General features: G+C 51.1%; 4 protein-coding genes across 9 annotated transcripts; 2 read left to right on the top strand and 2 right to left on the bottom strand.

The window, feature by feature from the left end:
• The first annotated feature begins 1,169 nt into the window (after nt 1-1,169).
• Nucleotides 1,170-4,593, top strand: LY6G5C (lymphocyte antigen 6 family member G5C). The gene is made up of 3 exons (XM_031435549.2): nt 1,170-1,187; nt 2,105-2,306; nt 4,046-4,593. Exons 1-3 carry the CDS (start codon nt 1,170-1,172, stop codon nt 4,207-4,209), a joined length of 384 nt encoding a protein of 127 aa, XP_031291409.1. The 3' UTR covers nt 4,210-4,593.
• Nucleotides 4,594-6,553: 1,960 nt separating this feature from the next.
• LY6G5B (lymphocyte antigen 6 family member G5B) lies at nt 6,554-8,905 on the bottom strand. The gene is made up of 3 exons (XM_010978134.3): nt 8,131-8,905; nt 7,859-7,987; nt 6,554-7,588 (listed from the first exon to the last, which is right to left on the bottom strand). The coding sequence occupies exons 1-3, from the start codon at nt 8,216-8,218 to the stop codon at nt 7,188-7,190; spliced, it is 618 nt and encodes a 205-aa protein (XP_010976436.1). The 5' UTR covers nt 8,219-8,905; the 3' UTR covers nt 6,554-7,187.
• Nucleotides 8,906-9,050: 145 nt separating this feature from the next.
• CSNK2B (casein kinase 2 beta) lies at nt 9,051-13,808 on the bottom strand. Of its 3 annotated transcripts, none has more exons than XM_064476314.1 (7): nt 13,727-13,808; nt 12,296-12,378; nt 11,490-11,592; nt 10,813-10,928; nt 10,295-10,370; nt 9,958-10,147; nt 9,051-9,283 (listed from the first exon to the last, which is right to left on the bottom strand). In XM_064476314.1, exons 1-7 carry the CDS (start codon nt 13,773-13,775, stop codon nt 9,193-9,195), a joined length of 708 nt encoding a protein of 235 aa, XP_064332384.1. In that variant the 5' UTR covers nt 13,776-13,808; the 3' UTR covers nt 9,051-9,192. The 3 variants fall into 3 exon arrangements, with proteins under 3 accessions (XP_064332384.1, XP_010976435.1, XP_031290917.1); XM_010978133.3 differs by lacking the exon at nt 13,727-13,808 and adding an exon at nt 12,977-13,126; XM_031435057.2 differs by lacking the exon at nt 13,727-13,808 and adding an exon at nt 12,616-12,754.
• On the top strand, nt 13,329-16,745 carry GPANK1 (G-patch domain and ankyrin repeats 1). 4 transcript variants are annotated; one of them, XM_064476311.1, is made up of 4 exons: nt 13,329-13,629; nt 14,195-14,407; nt 14,671-15,384; nt 16,139-16,745. In XM_064476311.1, exons 3-4 carry the CDS (start codon nt 14,777-14,779, stop codon nt 16,581-16,583), a joined length of 1,053 nt encoding a protein of 350 aa, XP_064332381.1. In that variant the 5' UTR covers nt 13,329-13,629; nt 14,195-14,407; nt 14,671-14,776; the 3' UTR covers nt 16,584-16,745. The 4 variants fall into 4 exon arrangements, with proteins under 4 accessions (XP_064332381.1, XP_031290912.2, XP_010976433.3 ...); XM_031435052.2 differs by having other exon boundaries at nt 13,329-13,636; nt 14,674-15,384; XM_010978131.3 differs by having other exon boundaries at nt 13,329-13,636.
• Nucleotides 16,746-17,410: the final 665 nt, after the last annotated feature.

The raw sequence follows: 17,410 nt of genomic DNA, 5'->3' as shown, positions 1-17,410 counted from the left end.
GGCTGGCGGCCGCCCTCTCGTCCTCCCGAAACCTCTGAGGTGCAGCCAGCCGCGGAGTTCGAGCGCACAGCGCCGGAGCCTGTGGGCGCCGGAGATCAGACCCACTGACCTGCAGCAGAGCTGAGGCGGGCCCGGAAAAGGGGGGCGTAGGGAAAGGCACTTACTTTCCAGAACCCACAGGAGGCACTGGGCTGAGAATGACCATTCGGGGCCCAGGTGTCCTCGCTTTTGGATTTCTTTTATTTTTAAAAAAATTTTTTATTGCGCTTTTGGATTTCTGACACGTCTTTCCCATCTTAGAAAATGGTATCACAGTCACCTGCTTTTGTAAGCCTATCCCCCTTTCCCTCACCCTACATTCAGTTTAAGTCCAAATTTGTCCAGTCTTCCTCCTAAATGTTATCTCAGAATCATTCACGTCTCGGCTTCCCTCTCTTTTGCTAGACCAGGCCGCCATCTTGTGACTGGACTCAGGAATAGCGTCCTAACTGGTTTCCCGGCCTCAGAAATCTTTATGAACAGAAATCTGATCTTGTTACTCCTCTGCTGAAATCCCTTTGGTCAGTAGTTTCCACTGCCCAAGTGCCCCCGGAAAGCACTCCCCACCATCATTGCTTGTTGACTTGCCTCCTGCACTAGACTGTGTGCTCTGTCAGAGTACAGACTTTGTGAAATATTGTATCTCCAACACCTGATTCAATGAATGTCTGTTGAATTAATATGAAAGAAGTTTCCCCTCTCATTCCCCTGTTGCTGGGCCCTTGTCCCCAAGCCAGGATGTTAGGCCCCAGAAAGGCTGTGGGTGGGGACACTCTGTCCCTCTGGCCATTCTGGCACTGATTTCTACCCCAAACAGGTGTTGCCTCTCCCTGCCCTCTTGGCCAACTTCTCTTCCACCAATATAAGGCCAAACCAGAGGCTGATGGGAAGTCATAAACTTAATGGCAGTCCCTGCAGGTAGCCGGAATCTGAGTTCCCCCCAAGCCCTGTACATTAAGAGGAAAAGCCCTGTCCTCTTAATAATTCTGGTCACGATGAGCTTCGCATTTGGTAAGTGGCTCTAAGGGGTCAGAAGGTTCTCCTAGCCTGCTGGATAGAGAAATCCACAGACACCAGGTGTCTGGGTACATCTTCCAAGGATGTTCAGGTAAACCTAGGCAGGAGGAAAGATGGGATGTGTGGGCTTGGTGGGATAATGCCTGCAGACTGATAATGGACTGATGTTCATTCTGAGGGAGATTTCTGGTAACTTCCCCAGGGATGTCTCACTCAACAGCAGTGACCTAAATGGATATACTAAAGGGAACCTCTTCATATCTGAGGACAATACAGAATAGGGAGGGTTGGACGAACATACCAGATGACAGCACTAGGATCCACCACGTAGAACAAGGCTGAATCCAACCTGATAACCTCATTTGGCTGCAAAGTACCATCTACACAGAAACAGGATTCAGTGTTTGCTCAGCATCTGCTTCACACCAAGTGCTCTGCCGGGTCTGGGGACTCATTAACATGTGGTCTGGGCCTGGGACCAGAGGAAGAGGGAGATGAATATGCATGTAATAGAGGAGGGCTTTGGTGGACAAAATTAAATGAGTTGGATCAATGAGAGGACCACCAAACAAAGAATGTGGCTGTGGGCTACTTGAAGTCTCTTGTCTACACAAAGCAGAGATTCTTCCTGTCCTGTGATGGTCCACGCTGGTGTTTTCACTTCTGAATGTTACAGATTTAAGAAAGCATATTCAAGAGAGTCTGGGAGTGTGGAGGAGTGTGGGGAACTGTGACACCAAGTCACAGAGGAAGAACTGTCCTAACAGGGGTACCCAAAGTTGGAATGGGCTGACTTGGCCTAACCATTGAACTTAGAGGCTTGCAGAGTGCTGGGCACATTAGCCCCTCAAATACATGGTGAATGAATGAATGGATGAATGAGTTCCTCATTTCAGGAGGTATAACAGCAGAGAACGGTGGTTTTTAACAAGCACTAAGGCTTCTAATGGAAGATTTAGCCGGATGGTTTTAAAGAATTGGTAATTTTATGGTTTTTTGAGATGGGTAAGTGGGAGGGAACAGTGGGGTTGGCCAGCCTGGAAATTAGGTGGGTTTGAAATCAGTGCTTCTCTATGTTCTAGGTCAGCTCAATCTTAATGAACAAGAACCCCCTTATCTGCCTCAGTTAAACAAATACCTTCGCTGCTATCGATGCCTCTTGGAGACCAAGGAGTTGGGGTGCCTTCTGGGATCTGACATCTGCCTTGCCCCGCACGGCAGCAGCTGCATGACTCTGTTCATAAAGAACAGTAAGCTGCTTTCCCCCTTCTGTCTTGGGCCCAGTCTGTTCCCAAACTGAGCCTCTACCAGCCTTCTAGGCTGTACCCCAAGTCTGGTTCCCACAGCTCTAAGATACTATTCCATCACTGTCTGTCTTTCCTTTCCTTTCCTTTAGAGCCACTCCCTATCTCTACTTCCACTCTCCTTCCCTCCTCAGCTCACCCTCCTCATAGCACCCAGACTTGTAGGGGACCCTCAAGATCACCAGATCCACAAGCCTTTCTTCAGGCTGCCTTCTCCCCATCTGTCAGCAGTAGTTCCTGCCAGCATCAGTCTTCTCCATCTTCCACTGCTTCTTCCCAGTCTCCTTCATGAGTCTTGCCTTATTCTCCATAACCCTTAACAGTTCATGTTCACCAAAGTTTGGTCCTTAGCTCTTTACTCTCCAAGAGGATTTTATCTTTCTTTGGCTCCACCTAGCAGCCATGTATGGCATCCTCCTAAATCTGAATGTTAGCCAAAACTGTCATATCAAATTGCCCTCTAGACATCTCCACCTCTTTTTCAACTTGCTGGAAATTGACTACATTCCCTTGTTCCTCATGCTTGCTCTTCTACCCGAATCCTCACCTTTTTCAAGTTAATAAGCACATAACACAGACTATGTGCCCAGCACTGTTCTAAGCACTAACAACCCTCCGAGGTAGACATTATTATCCCCATTTTACAGAGGAGGAAACAGAGGTGCAGAGCCTTGCACAAATCTCCTAGAGGCTGAGTCACACAGTTTATGGTCGCTCCAGAGACGGTGTTCTTATCAACTGCTGTTCACAACTGCTTTCATTCAAATCCTTTCATGATACTTTTCAAACAACTGATGCACAGGTGTGGTTCCATATCAGAGTATTCAGGGGTATCAAAGAGAAGTCTCCTTCCCACACCTGGCCCAATCCATTCAGCTCTCAAGCACAAACAGCAAAAAACTATTTAAAAATGTCTTTATTATCCTTTCTGTGATCTTTTATGCACATCCCACCTATACAAATATGCTGTTTACTCCTTTTCACCTCTTTTTTTTTTCCTCCACAAAGAGTAGCATACTACTGTAAACACTGTTCTGCACTTGTTTTTTAAACTTAACAGTTATGGGAACTTGATGTTTCCATACCAGTTTGTAACTAGCTTCCTTGTTCTGCTGTCCAGCCGCGTAGTATTCACAGCATGGGCATGTCAGAGACAATTTATTCATCCCCCTACTGGACCTTTAGGTTGCTTCTAAGTTTTCACTCTCTTAAGCAGGGCAGCAATGACGATCCCTGGACATGGGCACAAAGATTTCCCCCCTCCAGTAATATATATAACAGCAGCAGGAACATCCTCTTACTTTTGATCCATAAAATAAATGACAAACACCTCCCCTCTGCAATCTGACCTCCAATACATCTCCCAACTTTTTCTTACATGGTCCCATCCAAAGTGCTGGTTCTCCCAACTTCGCTCCGCAAGTCCCAACTCACCCCATTCCAACTATCACTGTATTTCAAATGGCCCTTTCTCACCAATCTTCATTGGGAAACTTCTGAAGAGTTTATGGCTGGTGAATTCCTGGCACTCTCTGCCTCTGCCCAGTTCCAGGAATCTTTGCGTTTGGGGGGGTCCAGGGTAGGGTTTGAGGGCAGTGTGGTCAGTCCATGCAGAGTGAGGGGATGGGAGGGTTCGAGGCTTTGCCTGGACCTCCGTGTCACTGACTGCTGCCGTCCCTCTGCAGACAGTGGTTCTGACATCATGGTGAGTGACTGTCGTCCTAAGGAGCAGATGAGTGATTGCTCGTACACCCGCACTTCTCCGGTGCTTGGCTTCTGGATATTCTCTCGATGCTGCTTCCGGAATTTCTGCAATAACCCTCAGAACAGAGCGCTCTATATTTCTTAGAAATTCTGCGGAGACCTCTGGAGTAATATTCTGCCAAATTCCAGCCATCCCCCCAATTTCCACCCAGGGGCAGCTGGGACAATGCCCATCCCTGCCCACCAGCCCTCCCTGCCTCCCCCGAGTTACTGGACCCCAGCCCTATCTACTTCTTGGTTGACACCCTTGAATGTCCCTGTTTCCACTCTGCCCCTTCCCCAGGCTCCCTCTCCAGAATTTCCTTCAGTCCTGTCTGACAGCTTTCCTCCTGTCTGCTCCCACCTGGAAGCTGCTGCTTTCCCCTGCTTTGCTCCTTCCCTTTTTCCCACCACAGGCCTCTCTTGTCTCAAGTCCCCAGCTGTTCCTGCAAAATAAATTGAGGTACTGAAGTATTTGGTTTGTCTCTCTTCTGGTGGAGGTGGAGGCTGAGGGAGGTGGTACTGCCTGACGGCCCCCTCATGGAGCCCGTAAGGAGCTCCCAGCTCAGCAGAGCTATGTTCCCGCTCTGCCCCACTGTCTGTGACTCAGCTCTTGGCACAAAGAGGTGAAGAGGGACTGGAAGCCATCCTCCAGGGAAGACCAGAAGGGCAGTGGGTGTCCTCAGAAGTGCCATCAGACCCAGAGCTATGGGGACTAGTGGGCAGGTCCATGGGGGTGTGTGGGTGGGAGTGGAGCTGTGGAAGAACCAGGCCAGGGAGGAGAAGGTGCGGAAGAAGTTTTGTGAAGAGATGTGAGGCCCAGTGGAGCACTGGCCTCTGTGGTCTCAAGCTCAACATCCCTTATCAAGGACCACAGTAAGTTACTCAACTTCGTGCCTTGGATTTCTCAGCCGCTGAGGCTGTCTTCCAGTTTGACTTGCTAGAGCTGTGTAAACCCTGGGCCTTTGCCTTTTTTTTTTTTTTTTTTTTGAACTTTTTTTTTTTAATAATAGCAATGTCAGTATCTTATTATTTTTTTAAATGGAGGTATTGGAGCTTGAACCCAGGACCTTGTGCATGCTAAGCATGCACTCTACCTCTGAGCTATATACTCCATCCCTGGGGCCTTTGTCTTATTTTGAAGTCAGAGGTCACGGGGAAAAGTGGGCCAGCAAGAGGGGGACAACTGGTTGGTACCTCTTTTTGTACCTCCAACTGCTTCCTGACCTAAAAACAAACATTGGTGTCTCTCACCAGAGCACAGGCTGTTAAAGGGGCCACGAAGACCTGTTAACTTATGTGCAAAATGTTGTGTAATTTAGATGCTGCGTGACACCACTTCTGTTCAGCACACAGACAAAATTCATCCATGGCGGTGCGACTCAGGCCAGTGGCTGCCCCTGAGAGCTGGCGGGGAGGGCTGAGGAGGTAGCTGTGTGAAGGCAGCTTTGGGTGCTGATAAAGGCCTTTATGCTAACTTGGGGAGTGGTAACACAGGTGTGTATTTTACAAGAATCCATCTTTTGGTGTGCAAACTTCTGTATGGCCAAAAAGGTTTAAAACTGTATAGGCCAAAATCTGTGTGCATGTTTGTCTCTAAGGCATGTGTCTATTTCTGAGCCCCTACTTTCCATTTGTGTGCACATATTTACACTCATTCTCTCAATCTTATGAGGCACTATCCCTACTTGACAAATGACCCAAGTGAAGCAGAGACCAACTTACCCAAGTAGCAGAGGAGCTGGGATTTGGCCTTCTAGCCACAAAGCTGCACTACTTTTCAGAAAAAGGTTTCATAATCCCAGAACTGGGTTACAAAATTCAGAAGGGTGGATGCCTGGATGTACTCATCTTCAACTCCTGGTGCTTAACACCAGGCCTGGCTCAGAGCAGTGTGTTCAGTGTTTATTGAATGTATGGGAAAGGATCAGTTATGAATATTCATTATTGCCCTCTGCATGCTTACAGTTTTTCAAAACATTAAAATGAAAGATTCTACCACTGCAACCCCACCTGTGTGCTCTCTGTACTTCCCCACAGAGGAGGTTCTAGGTGCCAGGATCCTGAAAACTGAGGATAGGCAGGAACGCAGGAACCTCAGCTCCGGGTGACTCTGAGATGCAGACCTGGGCCCTATGGTTTGCTCTTGAGTTTCCCTGGTTGAGTTTTTCCTCTTTTCTTAGGTGGAAAAACCTGACATCACTCAGGTTTAGCTACCTAGGTTTTGTAGGGTATGTTTAAGGCTGGGAGGAGTCACAAGGACTCTGATCTCTTGCTGAGCAGAGGGCGGAATGGATGAGGGCTGTGTGGGACGGACTACGAGGAAGCCACAATGGTTGAGTGGGCAGGGTGCTGCAACCCTGTTGGAACCCCACACCCAGTTAACTTTCTTTAACCTGTCTACACCTGCCCACACCTGAGCCTGACCCCATAAACCATGTGACACAGACTTAGCCCAGTTTGTTTATTGTGGAGGGAAACTGGGGAGTGTGGAGCAGAGGACAGAGCCTCTCCCCTCTCCGGGAACCTGTGGAAGCGGGTGCCAGGACTCAGTGGCGTGAAGTGGAGCTGAGGAAGCCAGAGACGAAGATGAGATGAGAGAAAGCAGTAGGAGACCAGGTGGGAGTGAGGGTGGTGGAGACAGTGAGGTAGGAACGCCAGAGTACCAAGTCAGGAAATCTGCACAGAAGTCCATCCCTCACCCTTCTTGATGCAAGTCCAGTCTGGCACAAGGTTTTAGAGAGAGTGTAAGAATGGAAGTGGGAAGTGACCAGACTGAGAGAGGATCAGGAAGCCGAGGGGGGGGATGACGGGAAAGGGATGAGGAAACCACTGTGCCTTTCCTAGGGCAGCCTAGGCATTACCCACCTTTGAGACTGTTTTCTAAACGGACAAAGGGCAGTGGGTGCAGTGCCAACTGCTTTCTGGGGAGGAAACTAAACTAAAACAGCCATGAAGTACAGAGGAAAAGAGGCCCGAGAACTCACAGACCAGAGAATGTGGTCTTCTGAGAGGGCAGTGAAGGATGCTGGGGTGTTAGGGGAGAGATGCCGGATTAGAGTGGAATCCAGGAAGGGTAAAATGTCAGGGCTCAGCCTGGGGAAGAACCAAAAGTCCTGAATTGTTGAGGAACAAGTATATGCGGCGCAGCTCAGCAATGGACAAGCTCAGGTTCAGGGGTGGGGCGGCCAGGGGGTCCAGGCCTTCAGGCTTCTTCTCAGCATGGAAGCTGGGCAGGGGCAGTGAGAGGTTCAGGGCCTGGTAGAACCACTGGATCTGGGACTTGGACAGGGGCCGGGGCAGGGACCCGTCAGTGGGCTCAGGCAGGGAGCCCTGGACCTGGGGGCTGGACCAGGAGTTGCAGTAGTCGTACTGGCAGCACTCAGCCTGGTACCAGTACTCTGGGAAGTAGGTGGAGCGTTTTTCTTGGCAGCGGTAAGAATTATACTGTCCACAGCCTCGGATGAAGAAGCGAACCTTGGTCTCTAAAGGGGAGGGGACAGCTAATGACTCCTGCTGCCTCCTACAGTCCCCAAACCTGGCACCTCTTTCACAAGCTCTCTCCATCCCTCACCCAGACCCAATTCCTATCCCAGACTCCTTTAGAAGGAGCCAGAAAAATTAGCTTAACTGGCTCCCAGAATCCCAGACCCCTCCACTTCCCTGTCTTATACCTCAGGCTCCAAGCAGCCCTCATCTATGAGACTAAGCCATAGGCTGTCCTGCTAGTATCCCCTTCCTGGGACTTGACTCACCATAATAGATGGTGATCACCATGCATGGGGATGCACTGCTGACAGTGCACTTCTCCGAGCCTGAAATGCATCCTACAGAAGGATCTTCCAAGAGGCAGAGGTGGCAGGTCCGGAGTTCAGGAACAGGAGCTGGGGAAACAGACAGGAGGGATGGGGGTGTTGACCCACTCCAAATTCCCTGCCCTTCAGGGAGCCAGCACATCCAGTGCCACAGCCCACCCCTCTGCCTGGACTTAATCTTTCCTCCCTCCCTGCCCCTGGGCCCCACTTACCCTTTCCCACTGTGAATCCCACCATGACCAGCACACCTACAAGCATATGGGCCTTCATTATGGAATTCTGGGGAGAAGGGCAGTCCATGAGGGGTGACCATACCCCTTGAGCCTGAGCTGCAGGGTGGTTTTGACAAAGCAGAATCTGGGCAGGAGCTACCGTAGGTACAGAGCTTTATTTCCGCCTGGGGCAGGATTCTGGCTGGAGGAGGAAGCTATTAACTTGGCAGGAGGGACAGCATGTCCTCACCCACAAGGTCTGGTTCCTGAATGTAGGGGCAGTCGCCCAGACAGGGGCAATACCTGGGCCCCAGTCCAGCAGTTTACCTTTGTCCTGCCTGCCCCTCACAGATCTACTCCCGCCCCTCAAGGCTGCATGGATTAGTTTCTGTCTCTGGCACAATGTGCTATCCTCTCTACACAACAGAGCCAGTCCCTATTGCGCTGGGAGAAACTTTGGACACAGTGACCCCATCCTTCTGAGATGAGCAGGTCTCAGCTCTCCCAGTAGAGGGCGCATAGACACCACAAAGCAGCAATTATGGACCTGTCCCTCCTCTCCCCACCCCCTACAGTTGTCTTGTTTTGGGAAACCACTTTCCCTGTAAAACCCAAACTGAAAGTGTTGATTACATCCCTTAGAGTATAAACAGACAGCCATAGGTGACCCAAAAAGAACAAATTATCTCTCTAGCCTTTGAAATCTGACTTTTCTGAGTCTTTCCCTTGTGATCTTTGCACATCCCCACACCCAGTCCTAGGAACTTTGCTCTACTACTAAAAACATCATCCAAATCCACTGGGCACAAATCTGTGCTGGTTTTCAATTTGAGGAGGGTGAGCTTGGCCAGGAGGGCTCCTGGGGTCCAGCACACCATCACCCTCCCTTTCCCAACCCCAAGCACCAGCAGACCAGCCCATGGCCTTTTCTTCCACTTTATTTCATATTCCCACCACAATAATGACTCCTTTAATTTAAACTAAAAACCAAAGAGGGTTCCTGAAAGGGTGGCAGCAAAGGAATGAAAGTGTCAAAGACTGAGGGACAGGTAGGGTGGGGAATCAGCGAATCGTCTTGACTGGGCTCTTGAAGTTGCTGGCGGCTTGGAGCTGCAGCTGGTAGGCCATCGGATGAATCTTGAAACCGTAGAGCCTGGTTTGGGGCAGAGGTCAGAGAGGCAGCAGGGTGAGCCCCATCTTGGCCCTGTCAATGGCCTGCCTTCCCGCCTCCCTATCCCAGCTCCTTTATGGGCCTGCTCAGCGCTTAAGGGCAGTGGTTCCCAAACTTCTTCCCTCAAGAATATTGAAAATGTGCTTTAAATATCTGTTAAAACTCAGTATACATACATAGGTGTGTGTATGCACACATGTCTACGTATGTGTCTATGTGTACACGTCAGTACTTGTTTCAAAACTATTTCAATACTATTCAGCTTTCAAACCTGGACTTCCCTTCTCTACACCAGAGTAAAAATGATGCTCCAGGAAGATAAACCACACTTGAACCGTGGCTCTGAGGATTTCCTGGCAGGTTGAGGGCAGATGGCGACAAGGACGGCTTTTCAACTGCCAAACATTACTCTAAGCAATTCACACATTTAAAAATATGCTGTTGGGCAGGTATTGCCATCATCCCCATTTTATGGATAAGGGGACTGAGACATAGGTAATCAAACAACTTTCCCATGGTCACTCAGCAGGGAAAAGCCATGGCTCTGGGAGAAGTAGGCCTCAAGAAAGGACCATGCCCTGTACTTGTTCACCCTTCTTTCTGGGGGCTCCTGGGCCTTGCTTTTGACCCTTGGTGACTCTGTCCCTACTCCCCACCTGGGCACAAACTGGTTGGCGGGCCGCTTGGGCCGGTACTCGGGGTGCACCATGAAGAGCATGTGAGGGAAACCGGTGCCGAAGTAGGCGCCGTCCGTGTGGTGGTGCCTCGATGACTTGGGTGTGTACACGTCCATGCACTTGGGGCAGTAGAGCTTCACCATGGCCTCACCTGGGATGTCCGAAAGGCCTGGGAGACAGCCAGACTCAGCAGGCCAGGCAACCCCAAGCCTGCCCAACCTCCCTCCCGGACTCAGCCCCAACTTGCTGAGCCCCAGCTCCTTCCCAGTGGACCTGCCATTTTACACAGCCCTCCTTTCCCTTTTCCAACACTCACCGATGGGAAGCATTGGCTGGTTCTCACAGTACACACGGGGACAGTAGCCAAAGTCTCCCTGCTGGTACTTTTCCAACTGAAGTGAATAAAATGGAAGGGGTTGGTGGGTAGGTGCGAAGTGAAGAGGCAATTCCCCTCCTTGGCCCAACCCAAATCACTCTGTCCCCAACTCCTCCTGCCTCTCTCTGTCCAGAGGCCCCTTCTGTGGCTCAGATTGGCCCTTGGACTCCTCTGCTTCCTTTCCTCCAGTTACACAGGCTGCAGACCATCAGAGCCATTCGCTGCTTGTTCCCTGAGGAAGAGGCAGTCTACAATTTCCTGCCCGAGGTCACATCTCCCTCCCTGTAAACACCCCCTTCAGCACAACCCTCAATCAGGTTTTAACCCCCAGGCCCAGGGGTTCTTTCTCTCTTCTCAGCTAGATTCCTTGACAAGGCTGAAACAAGTGACTTCTTGCTGCAGGAATCTGTTTCCCTTGTTGCCTCTGAAGGAGTCAAGTGGGAGTAGAGAGGCCTCACCATCTGGGCGATGCCACGGTTGGTGAGGATGTAGCGGGCGTGGATCAATCCATAGAGCATTTCGGCTGCCTGCTCAATCAGGTCGCTCTGGTTGGGGTTGTCTTCCAGCTCCTCATCTGCAATATGGCCCAGGCTGAATGCAACCACTTGTCTGACAGCTTTTTTAGGTGCTCTGCCCACCCCCAGGGGCTGCTGGCTACTCAGTTAGCCCAGCATCCAACTCAGAGCCTCACCCACCCACAGCCCAGGCATTTGACCCAGAAACCTGGGCCTCTGACCCTTCCACCCACCCAAGGCAACTGTGCCTTCTCTCCGCCCCTCTCAGCTTCTGCTCCCTTCTCTCCCTCACAACTCCCTTCTCAACACATAAATACAAAGATGTCAACACAAAAGATAGACTCTAGACTGAAAGGTGCCAGCCAGGAGAAACAGAAAATCAGACCCATGGGGAAACTGGTATTATAGAAGAGAGCTGAGTTATAGGATCAGAGTGTGGGAACAAGTGGTATAAGTCATAACACTCAACAATCAAGTGGGGAATCAAAATGGAAGTAGAGAATTTGGGGTTAATCGGATCAGAGAACCAAAAGGAAATTTAGAAATTCAAGAAGCAGGTAAACAGAATTTGAAGAGGAAAAGAAGCATAGACACACAAAACAACCCTGAGGGTATCTCACCAGGCTCCAGGTCCAAGATCATGTCTAGAGCTTGACGATAGTGAGGCACCTGCTCATTGAGTCCAGTGAGATTGAATTTGTCCTGGATGTAGTCTTCATCCACCTGTCAGGACATGGAAGTCAAGAGGAACCCACAGCAGAATCCTCAGCTTTGACCTAGGCAAGTTGCCCTAACTGATGCCTTATCCTCAACACAACTGCTCCTGTTCCCTTTGATCACCACTCCCAACTCAGCAGAAGCACCTGAGTCTCCATCCCCAGTCCACGTATACCACCCATAAAACCTTTGGCTTTTCTTTTCTAAGGATAAACAGGTACAGCAATCCCCTCCTTAGAGAGACATTCCTTTCAAGACCCCTGTCCCTCTTCCTGCTCCCCATCTCCAGGTCTCAGTTTTGGCCTCCTCTTAGGGGCAGCTGGCTCTCTGAGGAAGGTGGAGGCTGAACAGCTTGGGTTCTGAAGGCAATTACAATCCCTTATGTTAACACACAGCTTTACATGTTACCAAGCATTTTAACATGCAGTATTTTATTTCTCCAAAGACAGGTTCTACTAGTACCACATAAAAAAGAAAACACACGGGTTGACATGGCCAACATTATACTGCTGGAGTATGGCAGGGTTGACTTGAGGCCCCAGTCTTGCCCATTCACCACAAGTTAGCGAGGGGGTTACTGAGGAGACTCTTCCTTAACAAGAAAGTTTCTATAGAAGCATGTGAGAGAAGTGTGTGGAAACTGAATAAATGGGAGAATATCTGGCCAGATTATACGTGGAGATGGATAGGAAGATTGAGGAGAACTCACTTCACAGAAGAATTCATTGCCACGGAGCCCACAGAACCAGGAAATCCAGGACACCTCCTCTGAGCTGCTCATCTTCACGTCAGCTAGAAAAAGAAGTGTAAACCTAAGATCTCCCTTCCTGCCTCTGGTATCCTCCCTCCTCCCACACTTTGCTCTCCAACCGCGGAAGAATTTGGGGCCACCCTTTTTTAAAGGATCCCAGGCTGCAGCACGTCTCTGTACATCGTCTTATTCACACCTCAGGCAATTTTCTCTCACTGAGATTAAGGAATTCTTTAGGGTCCTACCACTTGGAAGAAACCGACAGCCACCAGTCCTACCCACATCCCTGACGCTCCCGAAGGCCAGGCCTGTCTCCTCTGTGTCAGCTCCGGCAGGGCCCCGCGGCTCAGGCTGCCTACCCCCGCAGGTCTCCCCGTGTCCCTGGCCCCACTCCCAAGCGTTTCAAAGTTTATCCTTTCCAAACAAGGGCTAGGCCCCTCCTCTTCTCAAGGCCTGGCAATGGCCGTCAGGTCCCTTTCACAGGAGTCCCCACATCCCGCCTCCATACTTCAGGCCACCCCTCCCTCCCTCGGTGCCGGACCAGGTCACTTCCTTCCCCACCCCCACATCAAGGCGCCGAGACCCCATGTGCCGCGCCCAGGGACAGGAGACACCGAGCGGCGACGACCCCAGACTCACCGGCTGAACGGGGACCGGGACCGGGGGGCGGGGAGGGGAGGGGAGTTTCTACTTCCAAGGAACCGCGGCGACCGCTACAACGCAGGCCGCGGACCCAACCGCGGCAGGCGAAGTGGGGTGGGGGGAGTGGAAACTGGGGGTGGGGTGGGGAAGAGGGCAACGCGCAAGCGCCTAGAGTCGGGAGCCGCCGTGGACGCCGGGAGATGGAGTCCCCGGTGGGGAGAAACTGGCGAAACTAGAGAAAGACGAACTACGAACCCCAGGATAACCCGCGCACGACCCTGGTGTCGCGAGGCCCCTGAGGGACACGCTCGGGGGCGGGGCGCAGAGAGGCTCTAGGAGTCGCCACCGGAAGCGGAAGCTCAGTAGCGTGTTCTGGACCGGGGAGCCTGAGAAATAACAGCCCTGTGATCCTCGGACCCTGGAGCCGAGAGGGGGCGGGGAAAGGAACGAGGCTGGCTGAATCGTTTCCAGCCGTTCCCCTAATACAGCATGCCTCAGGTCCCGACGCGATCCTGCTACTGAGGGCATCGACCTCATCCCTTGCCAACCAGCCGGTTCCTTATCGCCTGTCGAGCCCCTTGCCCGAGTCAGCCTGCCAGTAGAGACCCCTGACGAGGCCCATGTTTCACCCCGGGGTTCGGCCTCCTGAGGTGGGAGGTGAGGCTGGATTCCGTGTTGAGGGACTTGGGTAGGGTGTACTGGGTTGAGCTGAGCGGTGTGAGAACCGGGACGTCCCGGTGCGCTAACCTGAGGTGGCGCCAGCCATTCTGCTGCTCGTCCCCTTGCACTTCTCCATTTCCTCTTGGGGCTTGAACAGAGCGTTCTGCTGCGGGCGCTAAGTGTGACCTTCGAACCCTGGTCAGAGTAATGGTGAGGGGCTGCGTAATGTTATTTCATTTCACGGCTTCTGGGCATTCTCCGCCTCCTTGGGGCCTTTTTTAACCGCGAGAGTGGTTTCCCAGGTCCAGAAAATGAGCTTGTAGCAGGGGCCACGTTGAGGGAGGCGAAGGGCATTGTGGGGGCGTTATGTAAAAGCAGGACCCCTCTGCCCCAACCGACGGATCCTTCTTGGTCCTCGCGCTGCCTGGGCACGTGGCGCTTTTCGCGTATGCTATTGGAAAGATTCCAGGGCGGGAAACACCCCAGCGCTTGCGCATGCCTGCGCCCTCAGTAATGTTTTGGTGTTTTGTTGTTGTTGTTGTTGTTTTTCCCCAGCCACGCATGCGTGATTGTGTCATGTGGCCACTTGTGGACTTCTTAGCTTGGAGTAGCACCATTTTGCAGTACGGAAACTACAAAGCAACGCAGACTGGAACCTCTCCTCGATATCTGCTTCCTGCTTCCGGAGAAGTCTGTTTTGATTTGGGAAGACGTTACCCCGAAATAGGATCAAGGGAGATTTAAACAGCCAGGCTGTTTTTCTTAATGGTATGTCTTGTGCGGTGGTAAAGTAGTTTCAGAATTTATTGGCGGTGAGAATTGGAGTGGGGGCGGAGTCCAAAAGCTCTGGGCAACTGTCTTACAGAGTCTTCTTTGTTAACCTTTACTAAGGGACATGGTCTGTTACTGTTGGGTTTCCAGTTTTTCCACAAGATCTATGACCCTCAGGCCCTGCAGAGTCCTGGGTTGTGGGGTTACATTTGGGGTATGAGGGGATTTTTGACTCTTAAGGATACTTTTCCTTATCCCAGCAGGTGTCTGGAGGTGGCTCTGGTCACTGCAGGACCACCAAAGGCTTGGCTTCCTTGTCTCATCCTCCCCTTGCCCAGTCTCATTTTCCTAGCTCTCCCAAAAGCCATGTCCAGGTCCTCCCTCATTAACTTTACCCCAGCCACTGACCCCAGTGACCTCTGGAAAGATGGGCAGCTGCAATCACAGCCTGAAGAGCTGGAGCCCACCCTTGATGGAGCTGCAACCCGGGCTTTCTACGAGGCCTTAATTGGGGATGAGAGCAGCACCCTGGAACCCCAGAGATCTCATCCTGAGCCTGCCAGTAAGAGAAAGAGGAAGAAAAGAACAATGAGGGAGGCTGCAGCAGGAACATCAGGAGGACATGGACAAAGGAGATCCCTGGAGGCAGAAGACAAGATGACCCAGCGGATACTGAGGGCAGCCCAGGAGGGGGACCTGGCAAAACTAAAAAGACTGTTGGATCCCCATGAGGCAGGGGGAGCTGGGGGGAATATCAACGCTCGAGATGCCTTCTGGTGGACCCCGCTAATGTGTGCTGCCCGGGCCGGCCAGGAGGCAGCTGTGCGCTATCTCCTGAACCGTGGGGCTGCCTGGGTTGGGGTCTGTGAGCTGAGTGGCAGGGATGCTGCTCAATTGGCAGAAGAAGCGGGCTTTCCTGAGGTGGCCCGCATGGTCAGAGAGAGCCCTGGAGAGACGAGGAGTCAAGAGAATTGGTGAGGGGAAGCCTTAGCCCACACCCATCTTTCACTGTATTCTGCCCTTCCTAGCCACTCCCCACCAGAGGCCCCAGAACAGAGCTGAAGGGTTCTCTCCCCTGCCCCCCTGTGTAGGCTGATAAGGCAGTGTAGTAGAGTGCTTATAAACATGAGTTCCCTGAGTTTATTTTTTAAATATTTTAAAATCTTTTCCACTTTTTATTTTTCAATTTTTTAATTGAACTATAGTTCAGGCATAATATTACATAAGTTACAGGTATACAATGTAATGATTCATAACTTTTAAAGGTTATACTCCATTTATAGTCAAAATATTTGCCATATCCCCTGTGTTGTACAAGCTCCCTAGATTTAAATCCTGTACTTAGATGGGCACCCTAATATCTATGTGCCTGTTTCCTCATCTGAGAAATGGGGGAAATAAGAGTACCTTTCTCAATAGGGTCTTGAGGATTAAATGGGTTAATATATGTAAAGTCACAGAACAGTGCTGGTTGCGTAGTAAGCACTATATGACTACATTAGCTGTGGTCAATTTTATTTTTCCCTTGCCTGGGAGCCTTGTGAGGCCTGATTACCATCTCTTCTCCCAACTGTGCTCCTCTGAGTCCCTCATTGCTAAGTGGGGAGGAAAGCAATTTGTTCCTCAGCAGAAACACTGGAAGGACCCTGTCCCATTCTGCCACCCACCCCACCCCCCGAGGCCTCAACCTTTGTGCTGTCCTAAACCCTTTCTTCTCTTTCTCTACAGGTCCCAGTCCCCCTCCCCCCAGTACTGTGAGACCTGTGGTGCCCACTTCCGAGACTCTAACCACCGTACATCCACTGCTCACCTGCTGTCACTGTCCCAGGATCTCCGGCCCCCCAGCCAGCCCCTTGGGGTGCCTACCTCCAGTCCAGGCTTCAGGCTGCTGCTGAAGGGGGGCTGGGAGCCTGGAATGGGGCTGGGGCCCCGGGGTGAGGGCCGTGCCAACCCCATCCCCACTGTCCTCAAGAGGGACCAGGAAGGATTAGGCTACAGATCAGCACCCCAACCCCGAGTTACACATTTCCCAGCTCGGGATACCCGGGCAGTGGCTGGGAGGGAGAGAACCCCTCGGGTGACCACAATGAGCCAGAAGAGGGAGAGAAGGCAGGAGGAGAAGGACAGGGCCTGGGAGCGGGATTTGAGGACATACATGAATCTTGAGTTCTGACCTTGGCAAGGTCTGACCCTGGTCTGCTTGAGCCTCTGGCCTGGGCACTTTGGCTTCTACTTCCTGAGGTCTGCTCAGGTCCCAGACCCTCAGGTTTTGAACAGTGGGCTCTGCCTTTGGGAGAGAGAGGCTGAGAGTTAAAAAATAAAATTTTTTTTCCTCTTTGGTGTTTTATTCACTTTTCTGGAAGCTGTTGCAGGGAAGCCAAACAAGGCTAGGGACCACATACGTGAGCTAGAAGAGGCAGCTCCTCTAGGTGGCATGATAGGGTCACCTTCCTGCTAGTCTGGTTCACTTCTAGTCCCAGCCACTGCCTTGAGGGACCCACCTTTTCCTTTCCTTTCCGTTCCCTTCCTCTCCTCTCCCTTTCTTTTTCGTTCTTTTTCTTTTTTCTTTCTTCTTCCTTCTTCCTTCCTTTTCTTTCTTCCTTTCTTTCCTTTTTCTTCCTTTCCTTTCCTTTGTTTTAAATATATTTTTATTGACGTATAGTCAGTTTACAATGTTGTGTCACCACCTATTCTTTCAATCCCTGAACCAGCAATTACCCATCTCTGTGCAAGTCTAGCCTCCCCCAGAAATCATCTGACCACTCTAGCCAATTCAATCACTGATTTCACATAGAAGTTCATGTGCTATGCACTAAAAGTAGGAATGAAAGATACTCCCAGTCTTGGGGTTGCTCACAGCTGGAGGAGGAGACTGTATGTGATAAAATACAATGCACGGTGGTAGAAGTCAGAGAAGGCTCAAAGATGATGAGAGTGGGTAGGGTCTTGGAGGAAGAGGCCAGTGTGATAGGAGGGCCTGATTATGAAGTCTGTAAGCTA

This window comes from Camelus dromedarius, chromosome 19 (genome assembly GCF_036321535.1).
Source record: "Camelus dromedarius isolate mCamDro1 chromosome 19, mCamDro1.pat, whole genome shotgun sequence".
In the NCBI taxonomy this organism is placed as follows: domain Eukaryota; kingdom Metazoa; phylum Chordata; class Mammalia; order Artiodactyla; family Camelidae; genus Camelus; species Camelus dromedarius.
This window is presented reverse-complemented; position numbering and strand designations above follow the sequence as displayed.

Bases quoted from the DNA above. Each gene is read 5' to 3' on its own strand.
- LY6G5C (XM_031435549.2), top strand. The intron at 2,307-4,045 runs GTAAGCTGCTTT...GTCCCTCTGCAG, and splicing joins GACTCTGTTCATAAAGAACA to ACAGTGGTTCTGACATCATG.
- LY6G5B (XM_010978134.3), bottom strand. From the start codon at position 8,218: ATGGACTGCCCTTCTCCCCAGAATTCCATAATGAAGGCCCATATGCTT. The intron at 7,988-8,130 runs GTAAGTGGGGCC...CTGTTTCCCCAG, and splicing joins GGGATTCACAGTGGGAAAGG to CTCCTGTTCCTGAACTCCGG. The intron at 7,589-7,858 runs GTGAGTCAAGTC...CCTCCCCTTTAG, and splicing joins GGTGATCACCATCTATTATG to AGACCAAGGTTCGCTTCTTC.
- CSNK2B (XM_064476314.1), bottom strand. From the start codon at position 13,775: ATGGAGAAGTGCAAGGGGACGAGCAGCAGAATGGCTGGCGCCACCTCA. The intron at 11,593-12,295 runs GTGAGTTCTCCT...ATGTCCTGACAG, and splicing joins GCAATGAATTCTTCTGTGAA to GTGGATGAAGACTACATCCA. The intron at 10,148-10,294 runs GTGAGTGTTGGA...GCTGTCTCCCAG, and splicing joins CCAGCCAATGCTTCCCATCG to GCCTTTCGGACATCCCAGGT.
- GPANK1 (XM_064476311.1), top strand. From the start codon at position 14,777: ATGTCCAGGTCCTCCCTCATTAACTTTACCCCAGCCACTGACCCCAGT. The intron at 15,385-16,138 runs GTGAGGGGAAGC...CTTTCTCTACAG, and splicing joins ACGAGGAGTCAAGAGAATTG to GTCCCAGTCCCCCTCCCCCC.